We start from the raw sequence: 14,503 nt of genomic DNA, 5'->3' as shown, positions 1-14,503 counted from the left end.
TCTTATTGTGGTTATATGATTTCAATTACAGTTCTTTAAACTTCTTTGAATACATTAATGAAATGTATTAAATAGTAAGACATTTTTGTTTAGGTTACGACTATTCACGCAAAACTCCTACCAGTCTTCACACAAACAACAAACGCATGGCAGACAGTGAGGATAACGCAAGAGCCGCCAAACTCATAAAATCCGAGCCGGGAACCACAACTAAAAATTCCGGTTTAAAAACACAACCTGAACAAGTTACATGTGTTCCGACTCTGAGTCAAATTAAGTTTAAACATCCCTCCGTCTCAACGCACGTCGAAAATGGGAACAGCGATGGTCAGCATATTCTAACAAGGATATTAAATTGTGACGTAAGTGACATTGACCTCATATCACGTGATTACAATTATACATTTAACAGCCCTGCTTCTAATATAGGAACAATTAGTAATATTGAAATAAATAAACGACGAACCGATGTAAATGGTGGAGGCATGTGCGCTTTAGATAAAAGGAAGAAAAAAGGAGTATCTTCGCAGAATTCTCCGAATTATTTGGTTCTCTGGGAACGCAAAAGATTGCGCGCGGAAGTGGAGAAGCTGCAGCTGGAGGCGGGGCTTATCAGGCAGCGCATGCTGGAGGAGCAGGAGAGCTTCCGGTCGCGCCGGGAACAGGAGCGACAGCTGACGGAGCTCAAAGCGGAAATGCTGCGAGAAAAGGCTGAGTTCTACCGACGTGGCGCTTATGAGTGCGTGTGTAAACGGTCGAATAATACCGACGAATGATGAGATGGATGTGTAGTGCGAAGAGCATTTCGAATTCAGTCTACCAATGCGGTTTTACTCGTTTCGCTCAGACAGTGTATGGGACGGGGAAGGGTGCGGGATAGAAAGCACAGTGTCTCTGTTGTGCTGGTTGCTGTGTACTGTTGTAATATGATGACGGTAACAGGCGTAGTGATAGAAAATGATTTCAATATTAATGGAAGAATGTAGTCGTATTTTTGAAAAGTTTGAACATTTATCTAAATAATTTAGCATATTGTGAATACACGTTAAGCATGCTATTACATAAATGTCTCAATTAGTGATATGTTCATATGTATTTGCATTAAAACATACATGTATCGATAATTGTTATCGTTTTTTTCGATCTAAACGTGAACTTATTTACTTACTCGGTAATTCGTGGGCATTTACACATACCTATTATAGCGTGATATTAGCGGATCTTCGTATATACAAACCATAGCGTGATATTAGCGGATCTTCGTATATACAAACCATAGCGTGATATTAGCGGATCTTCGTCTATACAAACCACAGAATAAGTGACGTGATGCTGCTCTTGTTCAATGCAGAAAACGCACCGCAGCTATGCACCGTATGGCAAAATATAGTTCCTACTATATGTGCAATAATATTTTTTTAATTGAGCTCTGGTAAAACAGGGCTTATTAAATATGCGTACATTGTCGTCCCAGATTAGCCTGTGCTGTCCGCAAAGGCTTATGATTGACGATACTTTCCGCGTGTATGGTATTGTTCTTTTAAAGGTAATATTTTCTAAAAGACCATCCAGTATCAGCGGAAAGTGTCGTCCCTGATCAGCATGTGGGAGATGCACAGTCTAATCTCGGACAATACTTTCCGCACATGCATTAAACCCCGTTTTCCCATAGCGAAGTTAATTCATATTTAATTTGATTCGATGTTATGAAACGTGACTATGAAAACTCAGATGCACAACTTTATGGTTTAATTCTTACACATTCGTACGCCAAAATGTTGTTAAAGCCACACAACTTATTTGGCATGGTAAATTTAAGAATAAATAAGTAACATATTTTATTTATGCCAGTTATAATATATCAGGTGGTTACAAGGTTGAAATTCGTCTTTTTGCGCTTTAAAACTTAAAAATAATCGCGCTTGTCGAAATTGACGTACACGTCTAGAAATCCTACTTTCGGTTTTAAAAGCGGTACCGTTTGAAAAATAATACATTACTTGCTTACTAGGCTAAAGATTTAATTTTATCTATGCCAATTAGATTATATATCTGGTGGTTACAAGGTAGAAATCCGTTTTTTTGCGTTTTAAAACTTAAAAATAATCGCGTTTGTCAAAATGGACGTATACATATAGAAATCCTACTTATACGTATTTATACGCTGCACACATTAATTTGATTAACAGCGTGTGAAGATAGCATATCCTAATTTGGAAAATTATACATCGATGGGAAAGTTAACCGCTGATCGGTTATACAGGAAATGTCTGCGCAGCGGTTAATTCCCCTATACAAATTACCCACTGCCAGTACAAAATAAATCTTTCACTTTTTAATAATGACTTTAAGTGTAATCACTTTAAGAAACATCGTTAATTTATATTGATTGTTTTCGATTCAATGATTTTCTATCCAATAATTTAATATATTTGCAGGTTGTCGTAAAATTTACCCACTCATTTCTAATGCTTTGGAATGTTAAACATACACTTTTTACTAAGCAGTTTTCAAATAAATTATTGCAATCAAAATTACACTTAAATGTGAATAAAACGGGGTCATTACTTAGAGCACAAAGTTTCCCCTATAACACATGTCTGTATTAATCATTAGGTTTAAATTAGTTGGAAATAGTAAATGTTTTCAACGACAACCTGTCAATAATTTCAGTTTCGTTTATAAGTAAGTATTGGAAATATATGCAATTTTATAATATTACAAACGCGAATCGGTTGACATTCTTGGGTTATTCCTGATTTGTAAATAAAAATAATATATAGGGATGGCAAACCTAAGCAAATCCGTAACCGGTTAACCTGTTTCGATATTCGAGCGGTTAACCGGTTAACCGACTGTCTTTTTACCACATAAATGGATTTAAAAATTAAATTATAAAAAAAAACATCCGAAAAACGTATACGTTTACAAAGACCTTTAAAATTTCTGTTTTATAGGTCTTTGACGTTTATAAACAATAACGTGTATATGCAAATATACTCTGTCTTGTTGATTGTCTTGCAACCTAATTACATTTGCGTTGTGAGAAAACCAGGCATGTGCGTACAGTGTCGTCCAAGATCTTTGTTTGTATACCGGAGCTCTGTAGCACCGATGTTCAAATCTAGCTATTAAAGGCTTTTAATGACACACTTCAAATAATCTGAACATCTGCGAACACGTCCATTTTTAAATTACACAATAGTATGATTTTGATCACAGGGGTATGATGCAAGTGTGGTTATAATAATACTGAAATTCGGTGACATGCCACTGATGCTGGTACTGCTGCTGATGTTGGCACTGCTGCTAATGATGATTATATTGATAATCATGACACTGCTGAAATTGATGATAATTAGGAAAAGGAAAAGGAGAACTATCATGATGATATATAAATGCAACTTATTTTTATTAATATATATAATAGTTGACTTTCGAAGTTGCGATAACACCAAAGTGCAGTGCTATACTTAACTATGGCATTGGCTATATTAGAGTACACAAACGTACTGAGTATTATTTGATCCGCGTCATGCGAAAATGGGTCTTATTCGACATTAGTAGCTCCAGACCAATTAACGCATTCGTTTTGGTCTTGCCAGGAGCTACACTGTACGCCAATCAGACCACGAGACCTTGCGTGATTGCGCAGGCTGCTCTTAAGCAACGTTGGCCGCATATGGCATAGGGCCCATTTTCATATGACGCCGTTTTATTAGGATTGTTAGGGGAACGATTACATTTGAATGCACGTATTGCCTTACATGAAAAAATAAAAGAATGAGTCACGTTTTGACAAGTCACATAACATATAAAATATACGCATTATTTATTAGAAAATCACTGACCCGAACACTTAAGTTTTCCCAACAGGGTTTCTTCTTTTGGAAACGCGTAAACATTCTTAAAAGCGTGACATTTGAAATTCAGCGTTATTCCGTTTGCTAATGGCATTCTACATGAAGCGTGTTTTTGATCAAGGAATAATACATAAAGCGTGTTTTTCGTCAAATAAATACTAAATGAAGCGTGTTTATCTTAATGGGATAATATATTATGCTTGTTAAAAAAACAATTTCATTTTATTACGTTCGCTCTCTCAAAATCGTTGTTCATGTAATAATAAATGAAGCGTATTTACGCTTCGGGAATAATAAAACAAAGCGTGGTAATGTTAATGGGATATTTAGTGAACTTGCGCTCTCGATAATTCTTACTACATGTAAACAATTTATAAACAGACAAAACAATATAACTAAAAGTTTAAATAGTTACTGATGAACTTCAATGGTTTCTATCAAGAGTTCCAGTGCTCACATAAACATAAACAAACGGTGGGACGAACATTATACGACAATAACTATTCAAGACGACCATCATCTTTAAGTCAATCAAAACATTAATTCTGTTGTAGTCTATTTATGTTTCTTATACAGATGAAAACTATCATAACACTGGTGTGTGCTGATTGAAAATGAAAAGGTGTGAATATTTAACTAAACTAAAAGAAGCAGTGTCTTATTAAAAAAATGCGTGTTCAATTTAACCTTTTGATGTTATTGTTACCATTATCCACGTCCAGTTATTTTCAAACAGAGCGCGACCGTGACGTCATTCCAGAATTCAAGGCTAGTCCACAATTTTCGTTAAATAACTTCCGCAAATTATTCAGTCACATATTTAGAGAAAGCTTCTGTTAACGACACCTTTGTAATTGATATCGAATTATAAATAATCATTGACTAAACATAAAAACCATCCGTAAATTACTTTCGCAGGAAATAGTTATTAGTTTGTTAATATGTATCTGACGAGTATTTGCTGATTCGTTGCCATTTATTAAAAAATACTTAATGAACGTAGTGACACAAAAAATGACTCCATTGTTAGGCGCGCGTTTGCTATATCTATATGCGAGATTGATAATTGAGTAGAGAGTGGTGCAGGGTGAGGTAAATTTGTTATGTACCCCCGCTGTACGGTAAGGGGGCAATTAGCAATGCAATTAAAACACAAAAAACAATTCATTTGACCGACAACATTTATCTATTTTCAATAATAATTCATACATGAACATGAATTTTCAGAATACAAGTTGTTGTTGTTTTCGGAAAGTGCGTGTTATTTGTATCTGTCTTTGTAATTGTAATGACGATAAAATAAATTGTTTATTCATTACGTTTACTAAGTTTCGTTTATAGAAAATCAATAAAAACACATATGTATGCACGTAACAGCTTTTGAAAATAACTAGGTGCACACAGTCAGTTAATACGAAGATGCTTCAACGTTGTATATCATTCACATCAAAGTATTTGTCTATTTGCGACATAATTTGTCTGGTTGCATTTTGTGTCATCTACAATTTTTATCAGGTAATAATAATCATTCGCCGAACGCCTGTTGTTTTTTTTACTGAAGGATCATCCCCTGACGATCTATGTTCACAAAACATATGGGCCGTGCCCTGTAAAAAGGGGGGTTGATGCTTGAGCGCAAAGTGTCATCCCAGCTTAGATTGTGCAGTCCGCACAGGCTAATCAGGGACGACACTTTCCGTCTAAACTTGATTTAATGTAAGAGGAAACTTTCTGTAAACGAAAAATACCATAAAAGCGGAAAGTATCGTTTCTCATAAGCCTTTGAGAGCCAAAACTTTACGCATATGCATTAAACCCCTTTTTCACAGAACACGGCCCATAACGAATCCATATTTATAGTTGAACGCTGGTATTTTTGGGCGAATGGTGTGTGCCTACTAAACAGCCGACTTCGCTTTCGTTTCAGGACATGAATAACGCAGCAAGGTCTCATCGGTAGTCAATATTCTGTCTTAAAACGAACCCCTTTCTTCGCATAAATATCATATCATAAAATACTATGCGGACTGCACAGGCTAATCTGGGACGACACTTAACGCACATGCTTTTGACCCCCTTTTCATAGAGCACGGCCCATTTACAAAATTTATACACGTGCACCGCTAATTTTCCATGTACCCAGTCGGAATCATTACACTCAATTTGTTAATGTAATCAAATTAACATAGTACGTGATATTGCATAATGTTGACGAAGAACGCGTATTTAGAGAGAAGCAACGGAAAGCTCTGCTGTTTTATCGAAAAATAAAAGGGACCTTATTGAAATTTTGATAGATGTATAAGAAAATAGCATTGTCCTCCATTTACTTCTCTAAATTCCTAGTAAGAACTAGAATGTTATCAAATCTGGTGTGACGCTGATAGTAATTATGCAGTATTCTTACTATAGCGGACAGTGCTTGGTAGTAGTCTTTTGAACAATATTCACACGGACTAGTGAATGCCACTTGAAAAGCACAATATGTGAGCATGTAGACTTGATAATTATTCGTATAAACATGTGCATGCAGATGATGAATAGTAGTTCAGCTATGGTTCAAACCAGTACAGAGATAAATACACATCAAGAAGGTTGCGACAATGTGACTTAAAATGACACGACTTGGGACGGACTTCTTTCCAAACCAAACTCAGCGGTGAATGTAATGTAATCGGCGTACGGAAAAGGTTTTTTATTTTTGTCATTATAGTCAATAAACATGTTTATGTGATTTCCTACCTCAAGGGCTCCAGATAACCACGTATCGGACAAATGACATTTAAAGTTAGTATATTGAAATTCATGACTGGAGTGCGCTATTTGTTATTGTAAATGTGAAATCAGACAATAACAGCAAAATCGATATGATGGATGTACGGCAATTATCTAGATATTGTTCGATTATTTGCGACATTTCCAAAACCGGATGCTGCATAAAAATCAATCAAGAACAGTCTTCGGTCTGCACAAATCAAGCGCAGCATGACTTCTGTATCTCTCTCCCGGTCTAGTGAACAGAAATCAATTCATCATAGCTTAGAACAGACGAAACCAACAGTAATATTCATGCATATGTCGGTATTGCGAATACAATAATTTTCCAAAATGTATACAACTACGCAATACTATAATATATATATATATATATATATATATATATATATATATATATATATATATATATATATATATATATATAATATATTAAATGAAATGGCATTGTCATTTGAAAAAAAAATGTATTTTAAACGCAAAAATTAGTCATTTTGCGCAAGAAAATTTCAATTACATGCAACTTATTGTTGCTTAAATTCCGTTTCATCATCCATTACGATTGGTTTGCATAAGGTTTGGTCACTACAATTTATAAATGCTATAGAATCATCAAAAAGATATATATTGCTTATAATGGGCCGACTGGGTCATAACTATTCTCCAAAGTAGGTTAACTTTTACTTTTTGTATTTAATCGATAAAACAATTACTTAGTGCTCAAATTACATCGTGTAATTGTCTTTTCATTAAAAATCAACATTTGAGTCGCGTTCTGAGAAAACTGGGCATAATGCATGTGTGTAAAGTGTCATCCCAGATTAGCCTGTGCAGTCCGCACAGGCTAATCAGGGACGACACTTTACGCACATGCTTAAACCCAGTTTTCTGAGAACGCGACTCATTTGTATTTTTTATATATGTAAATGTGTTTATATGTTTACTAGTCTGATAACTAAGTCCCAAATAAAAAACTTTAATGACTTTGTGCAGACATGATTTGAAAACATAATTTGAAAAAAAATCGTTCGGATTTCGTTACTAAATTTTATAGTTGTTAATACGTTACTTAAAAAATGGAGTTTGGGACCTGTACAGTTTTGAATGGAATTAGATCGTATGAGTGTATTTTAATAACTCTGCATTGATTATAATTCTTACTTTTCTCGCTTTAAGGGGGAGGGGGTGGTAATCACGTGACGATCAAGATAGCGACGTCTATGCCCAGACAGGTATTCTTTTGTTGTTTAATACCCTTAAATACTCTTATTAATTTGTAAATGCCACTTACGTTCCAGCCATATCAGCCAAAAACTTAATATCCTTTAGTTCGTATTAATATTCGCTATATATCACGACTTTACTCGCTTCGCAGTATCTTAGGAGGATCACACAATTACGTGATCACCTTCTCTGGTTGTATCATACTGACACGTGCCCTATGTATCACAAATAGGCTAAAATGCTAGCCGTAATTATTTCTTATTTTACCTAACACATAAGCCACGCTCTGGGAAAACGAGATTTAACGAGATGTGCGAGAAGTATCGTCTGAGATAAGCCTGTGATGTCCGTAACGGCTAGTTAGGGACTAGATTTTCTACCTGAACGTTTTTTTCGCAAAGAAGACATTTTCCTTCAAACGAAAAATACCATACAAGCAGAAAGTGTCGTCCTTGATTCGCCTATGCGGACTACGCATGCTAGTACGGGAAAACAAGAGGGCCATATGCATTTAAAGATAGAAACCCCTGTGCGTGCAGCTTCCGGCGATATCATAGGACTCTTTGTTAACATCATGGCTACAATAGGCATTTTTGATAAACATATCTCCAAAATAAATGTTATGTGGACGATTAGTTTAAATCTATTTATTTGAGCTCGATTGCATCGAAAGCTTCAGGCTTATTGAAACGCTCTCGATTCCGTTTTCTGGACCTAGAACCGGTTCTTGGAGTCTTAGGGTCTAAAGAACGCTCCCACAGTGGGGATCGAACCCGTGACCTCCCGGTCGCTAGGCAGACACCATATCCTATGCGGACGATTGAAAGGCAATCAAACATGAATACAGTTAATGATGTTTACCACTCAGAAAGGTTATAGCTTAGCTATGATGAGTGTAAAAAATTTGCATTGTACTTAGTGTTAGCCTGATAATAATGCATGTTGGTAACGTGCCATTCAAGATTAGCCCGTGCAGTCCGCACAAGCTATTCATGGACGACACTGTCCGCTCACATGTTATATTTCGTCTAAAGGGAGTCCAGTTTAGGCGACTGGTTACATCCCTTATTAGCCTGTGCTGATACGACACTTCATGCATTAAAATCATTTTCCCTATACGGGACTGATAGTTAGTTAGTTACCACCTAATGTTAAATAAGTCGATCTTTGTGAGTGGATTACAAAGGCGAGCCATTTTAAGAAATACTAATTAGCGAAACGAAAATAGGGCTTTTCGCTATGTCATGTTCATAAAGTTCGAAAAACGGTCAAAACACCGCATGTATTTATTGTACTTTAATCAAATTCATAGCTTATATATACTTTTGGTTAATTATTCATACAAATATGTATTTATGAGCACAATGTTCTACAAGTGGACCAGACTAAGCGCGTTTCAGTAGTAGTTGTGTTTACTCAATCGGTCAATGTAAAAATGTAATCGTGCCACTTAATAATAATATTGTAAAAACATTATTTCGAAATGAAAACAAGTAAAGTGTCGTTAAGAACTAAATAATAGCTGAAATTCAGAACTTAAGGGAAAACAGATTTATAAATAGTTTATTTTTATTTTTAATAGAAAGCATACAGAAAATTGTCAAATCATTAGAAGGTCATGTCTCTTTCATTTTAAAGAATGTACGAATAACCATGTATATATAATGATAAAGAACATGACGATGGTGATGATGATGATGATTGGCTGATTATGATGATGATGATAATGATTATGATGATGATGATGATGATGATGATGATGATGGTGATGGTGATGATGATGATGATGATGATGATGATGATGATGATGATGATGATGATGATGATGATGATGATGATGATGATGATGATGATGATGATGATGATGATGATGATGATGATGATGATGATGATGATGATGATGATGACGATGACGATGATGATGTTGATGATGTTGATGATGATGATGAATCAGCTAATTTCATTTTTGAATAACGATCTTGATTGTTCTCATATAGTTTGTCCTTTGTAATAAATTACTTCTTTTCGAGTTAAATGTCTTGTATGCATATTTGTAACCCGTCTCATCGGTTTGTTGAGTAAATACGATTTATCAAGTTCAATCAGTTACGACACGCGAATACGAATTTAATAGCAGCAAATATTCTATTTATCACAGAGTCAACATTAACTTGCAGCAGTATGGCAAATACCACGCTTTTTCCCTGTCAAATAAGTTGATTAGGGCAGCGGTTAAGATGCATGTGGTAGAATAAATTGCGTCATCAACAAAAAAACTTACAAAACGCCACGTAATTATTTCTTTATTGTAAAAGCATAGAGCATTGTTTTTATTATTGTAAACAAAACAATTGTTGTATTTTACGTAATCAATTTCTCTCGGTAAACGAAACCATCAGTTATAACATGGATCATAGTTTTTTTTCAATATGAGCACTTCAATCATTAAGATAACGAAACTTAGACTTAGGTGAGTAGACTTTTGACTTACAACTAGTTGGTATCAGGGGGAATTATCGGTGGACACAGACAAAACTATGTTACCGACATAAATACCGCAGAACACGATTCGTGTTGGTTATTTCTGTGAATTCGACCAGTAAAGGTCAATATTTGTAGCAATCAGTTTTTACTTCACGATCGACAAAGCAGAGATTGTATCGCTTACTTCGTTACAATGTGCGCGCTGATTGTTTCGTAACGTGATACATTTCACCAATCAAATGTCCGTCACGAATTAGTAATTGAAAAGAAAGCGAAAAAAAACAAAACAGCTTGTATTGATACTTAAGCGGTAATGTGTTCTAACGAAAAAATAATAATTCGAATCGTCGTTGAACTCTGAACTGGCAGATTTTTAACGTTCTTACTTTTTTGTCTTTTATTTCTGTGATGAGCAATACGTATTCGCCTTAACCTATTTATGCCTAGCGTCTAGAAAAAAGGTCTTGGCAAACAGTGTGGACCCAGATGAGACGCCGCATGATGCGGCGTCTCATCAGAGTTTGCTTAAAGGACTTTCTGTAAGAAATATTCTAAATATTCTAAATATAGAAATAAACATACTAGGCATCCATAATTTTGGAAATATATTATCCAATTTAGAAGGATGGGAGGGTCCACTGGGTAAAGTAACTATTAATCCCGATAAGCATAGGTTGATGAGGTACAAAATATAACGTCATTAACTCGATTGATAGTTTATTTCAAGATGAAAACTGGTAGTAAGTAAGTGTATAGAAAACGTTTGTAAAACAATAACATACACAAGTACGCACAGTTAAAGAAAACAGCACGTGTGTCTTGTACTACAAAGCGTTTATTAAAAACAAATCACTTCAAAACAAATGCAGACCCAATGCCTTTAAGTAAATATCGACCTTGATCAGCTAACTTTTACATGGGTGGAACACTATCTATCAAAAGGCGAGACTGATCAAATATCGGACCGTTTAACACTTGTGTTGAGTTGATCTCAAATCAAGCAAATAACTATTAATTTAGACAACCAAAATGGCACATTACGTGCCAAAAGTCAAATTTGGGATATTTCGGCTATTGAAACCAAAGCTATTTCATACCTGGTGTAAATGACAAGCTAAACGAATTTAAATGAAAATACGTTGTTGATACAAAAGTTTAGCCATTAAATGTAAAATACTTATAAACGCAGTCGAAGTATCTATTGCTATAACACTGCAATACCTACTACTGCTTCAACTGTTACTATTATTATTATTAGTAGTAGTAGTAGTACTATTATTATTATTATTATTATTATTACTACTACTACTACTACTACTACTACTACTACTACTACTACTACTACTACTACTACTACTACTACTTCTACTACTACTACTACTACTACTACTACTACTACTACTACTACTACTACTACGACTACTACTACGACTACTACTACTACTACTTCTTCTACTACTACTACTACTACTACTACTACTACTATTACTTCTACTACTACTACTACTACTACTACTTCTACTACTATTACTACTACTACTACTACTACTACTACTACTACTACTCCTACTACTACTACTACTACTACTACTACTATTACTTCTACTACTACTACTACTAATACTACTTCTACTACTACTACTACTACTACTACTACTACTACTACTACTACTACTACTACTACTACTACTACTACTATTACTTCTACTACTACTACTACTACTACTACTATACTTCTACTACTACTACTACTACGTACTACTACTACTACTACTACTACTACTACTACTACTACTACTACTACTACTACTACTACTACTACTACTACTACTACTACTGCTACTACTTCTACTACTTCTACTACTACTACTACTACTACTACTACTACTACTACTACTACTAATAATAATAATAATAATAATAATAATAATAATAATAATAATAATAATAATAATACTAAAATGTTTCACCAGAAGTTAAGAGTATTGTGTACGAAATAATCATAATAAAATGTGCACATATGCGGACCGTTAACAATAAAATTAGCAATATAGGGACTGAAGTTTCATCACGTTTAATAGACCTGGTTCCATTGACAATCAAGTTTTTACAGCGGCAGCTATAGCGGTATTATTGTCATCTTACAAGCTTTTAGGCGGTCATAAAATGCATTTTTATTGACATTAGACTCTAAGACATATTTACGATCAGGTTTAACGATGGAATGTCCTCTTTCTTTCAATGATACGGCGATTCCAATTTTATTACATTTATTACATTACATTGTTAAGCACTATAGGAAAATTATTTAGTAAAATTATTAACAATCGATTAAGTGTTTGGGGGGACAAATATAATGTTTACATAGAAGCCCAAGCCGGATTTCGGAAAGGTATGGGAACAGTTGATAATATATTCGTCTTGCAAGGTATAATAACTCATATTTTAAACCAAAAGAAGAAACTGTATACGGCATTCATTGATTTTACAAAGGCATTTGATTTTGTTGTGAGAGATATTATATGGTACAAACTAATAAAACTAGGCATAAGAGGTAAAATTTTGAATATAGTCAGATCAATGTATAATGTTGTTAAATCAAAAATAAAATATAATAACAAAATTAGTCATGAATCGTTTACATGCTTTTTAGGGGTAAGGCAAGGGGAATCATTATCGCCTTTTTTATTTTCAATGTATCTTAACGACATCGAGGAACACTTTATGCTAAACAAATTTGAAGGTGTTGACCTAGGTATGTTAAAATTGTTTTTATTGTTGTATGCTGACGACATTGTTCTCTTTGCGGAATCAGAAGTTGGTTTACAAAATGGATTAGATTTGTTAGATGAGTATTGTGCGAAATGGAAACTCTGTGTAAATATCAATAAAACAAAGATAATGATTTTTAAAAAAGGGGGGACAAAATAGAAAACATTTGAAGTTTACATATCATGGAAATGAGCTAGAAATTGTTAATAAATTTACATATCTTGGAGTAATATTCACAACGGGGGGATCTTTCTCAGCAACATATGATGCGCTTTCGGGGCAGGCCCTAAAAGCACTTTTTAAGTTAAAATCAAATTTGGTGAAATTTACAAATATCTCAGTTAGCCATAGTCTTGAATTATTCGATAAACTTATAGAACCAATTTTAAATTATGGCTGTGAAGTTTGGGGATTAAACAATAGCATCCAAATCGAAAGAATACATCTACGTTATTGTAAACAGGTGCTGGGTGTCCGAACTCAAACACAGAATAATTTCATTTACGGGGAACTTGGGCGTTACCCTCTTATAAATAAACGGATTGTTTGTGTTTTAAAATACTGGATAAAAATATTACAATCTGATGATGTTAAATATATTAAAATTGTTTATAATATGTTAGTACATGATCTCGAAATGTATCCCGAAAACAATTCTTGGGTAAAATCTGTTAAACATCTATTAAATACACTAGGTTTTGGTGATGCATGGTTTTTTCAGGGAGTTGGAGACGTTAATTGTTTTATATCCATTGTTAAACAACGCACATCTGATATATACGTTCAGAATTGGATAACCGAGTTACAACAAACGACAAGGGGTAAAAATTATTGTATTTACGGAATTTTTAGATTTCAGCCTTATCTCAATGTTGTAAATATTTCAAAATTAAGATTCGAATTTACGCGTTTACGAGTATCTGCTCACAGACTTGAAGTCGAAGCAGGGCGATGGCACAAGCCTGAAAAGACACCGTATGAAAACAGAAAATGTAAACACTGTAACGTTCTTGAAGATGAGTTCCATTTCTTACTCGAATGTCCAGTTTTTAATAGTCTTAGAAAACAATATATACGTAGATATTATTGGAATCGCACAAATATGATAAAATTTATCGAACTTTTACTAACTGACAACGCTAAAACAATTAAAAATCTTGCAACATTTATTTTTAACGCAGCTAAATTGAGAACTGAATTATATTATCAATAGCCTCTCTCCACATATTACTGTCTATGTGTTGTCAATCAATAAAAAATATATGTTTTCACATTGTTAGAACATTCAAGTTTATTTTGAATACGATAAGACTTTACAATATGCATATTATATGATTACCTTAATATATAAATGTTCAAAATATTTGTTTATTTTGAATATGAAT

The 14,503-nt window shown here is 34.2% G+C and overlaps 1 protein-coding gene across 1 annotated transcript in view; it reads left to right on the top strand.

The window, feature by feature from the left end:
* Positions 1 to 1,124, top strand: part of LOC127867170 (uncharacterized) — an 8,023-nt gene extending 6,899 nt beyond the window's left edge. Inside the window, exon 6 of the mRNA XM_052408217.1 lies at positions 94 to 1,124. Coding sequence (XP_052264177.1) covers positions 94 to 776 — 683 coding nt within the window. The 3' untranslated portion in view covers positions 777 to 1,124. The remainder of the gene's footprint in view (positions 1 to 93) is intronic.
* Positions 1,125 to 14,503: the final 13,379 nt, after the last annotated feature.

Source organism: Dreissena polymorpha, chromosome 2, assembly GCF_020536995.1.
Source record: "Dreissena polymorpha isolate Duluth1 chromosome 2, UMN_Dpol_1.0, whole genome shotgun sequence".
Lineage (NCBI taxonomy): Eukaryota > Metazoa > Mollusca > Bivalvia > Myida > Dreissenidae > Dreissena > Dreissena polymorpha.
This window is presented reverse-complemented; position numbering and strand designations above follow the sequence as displayed.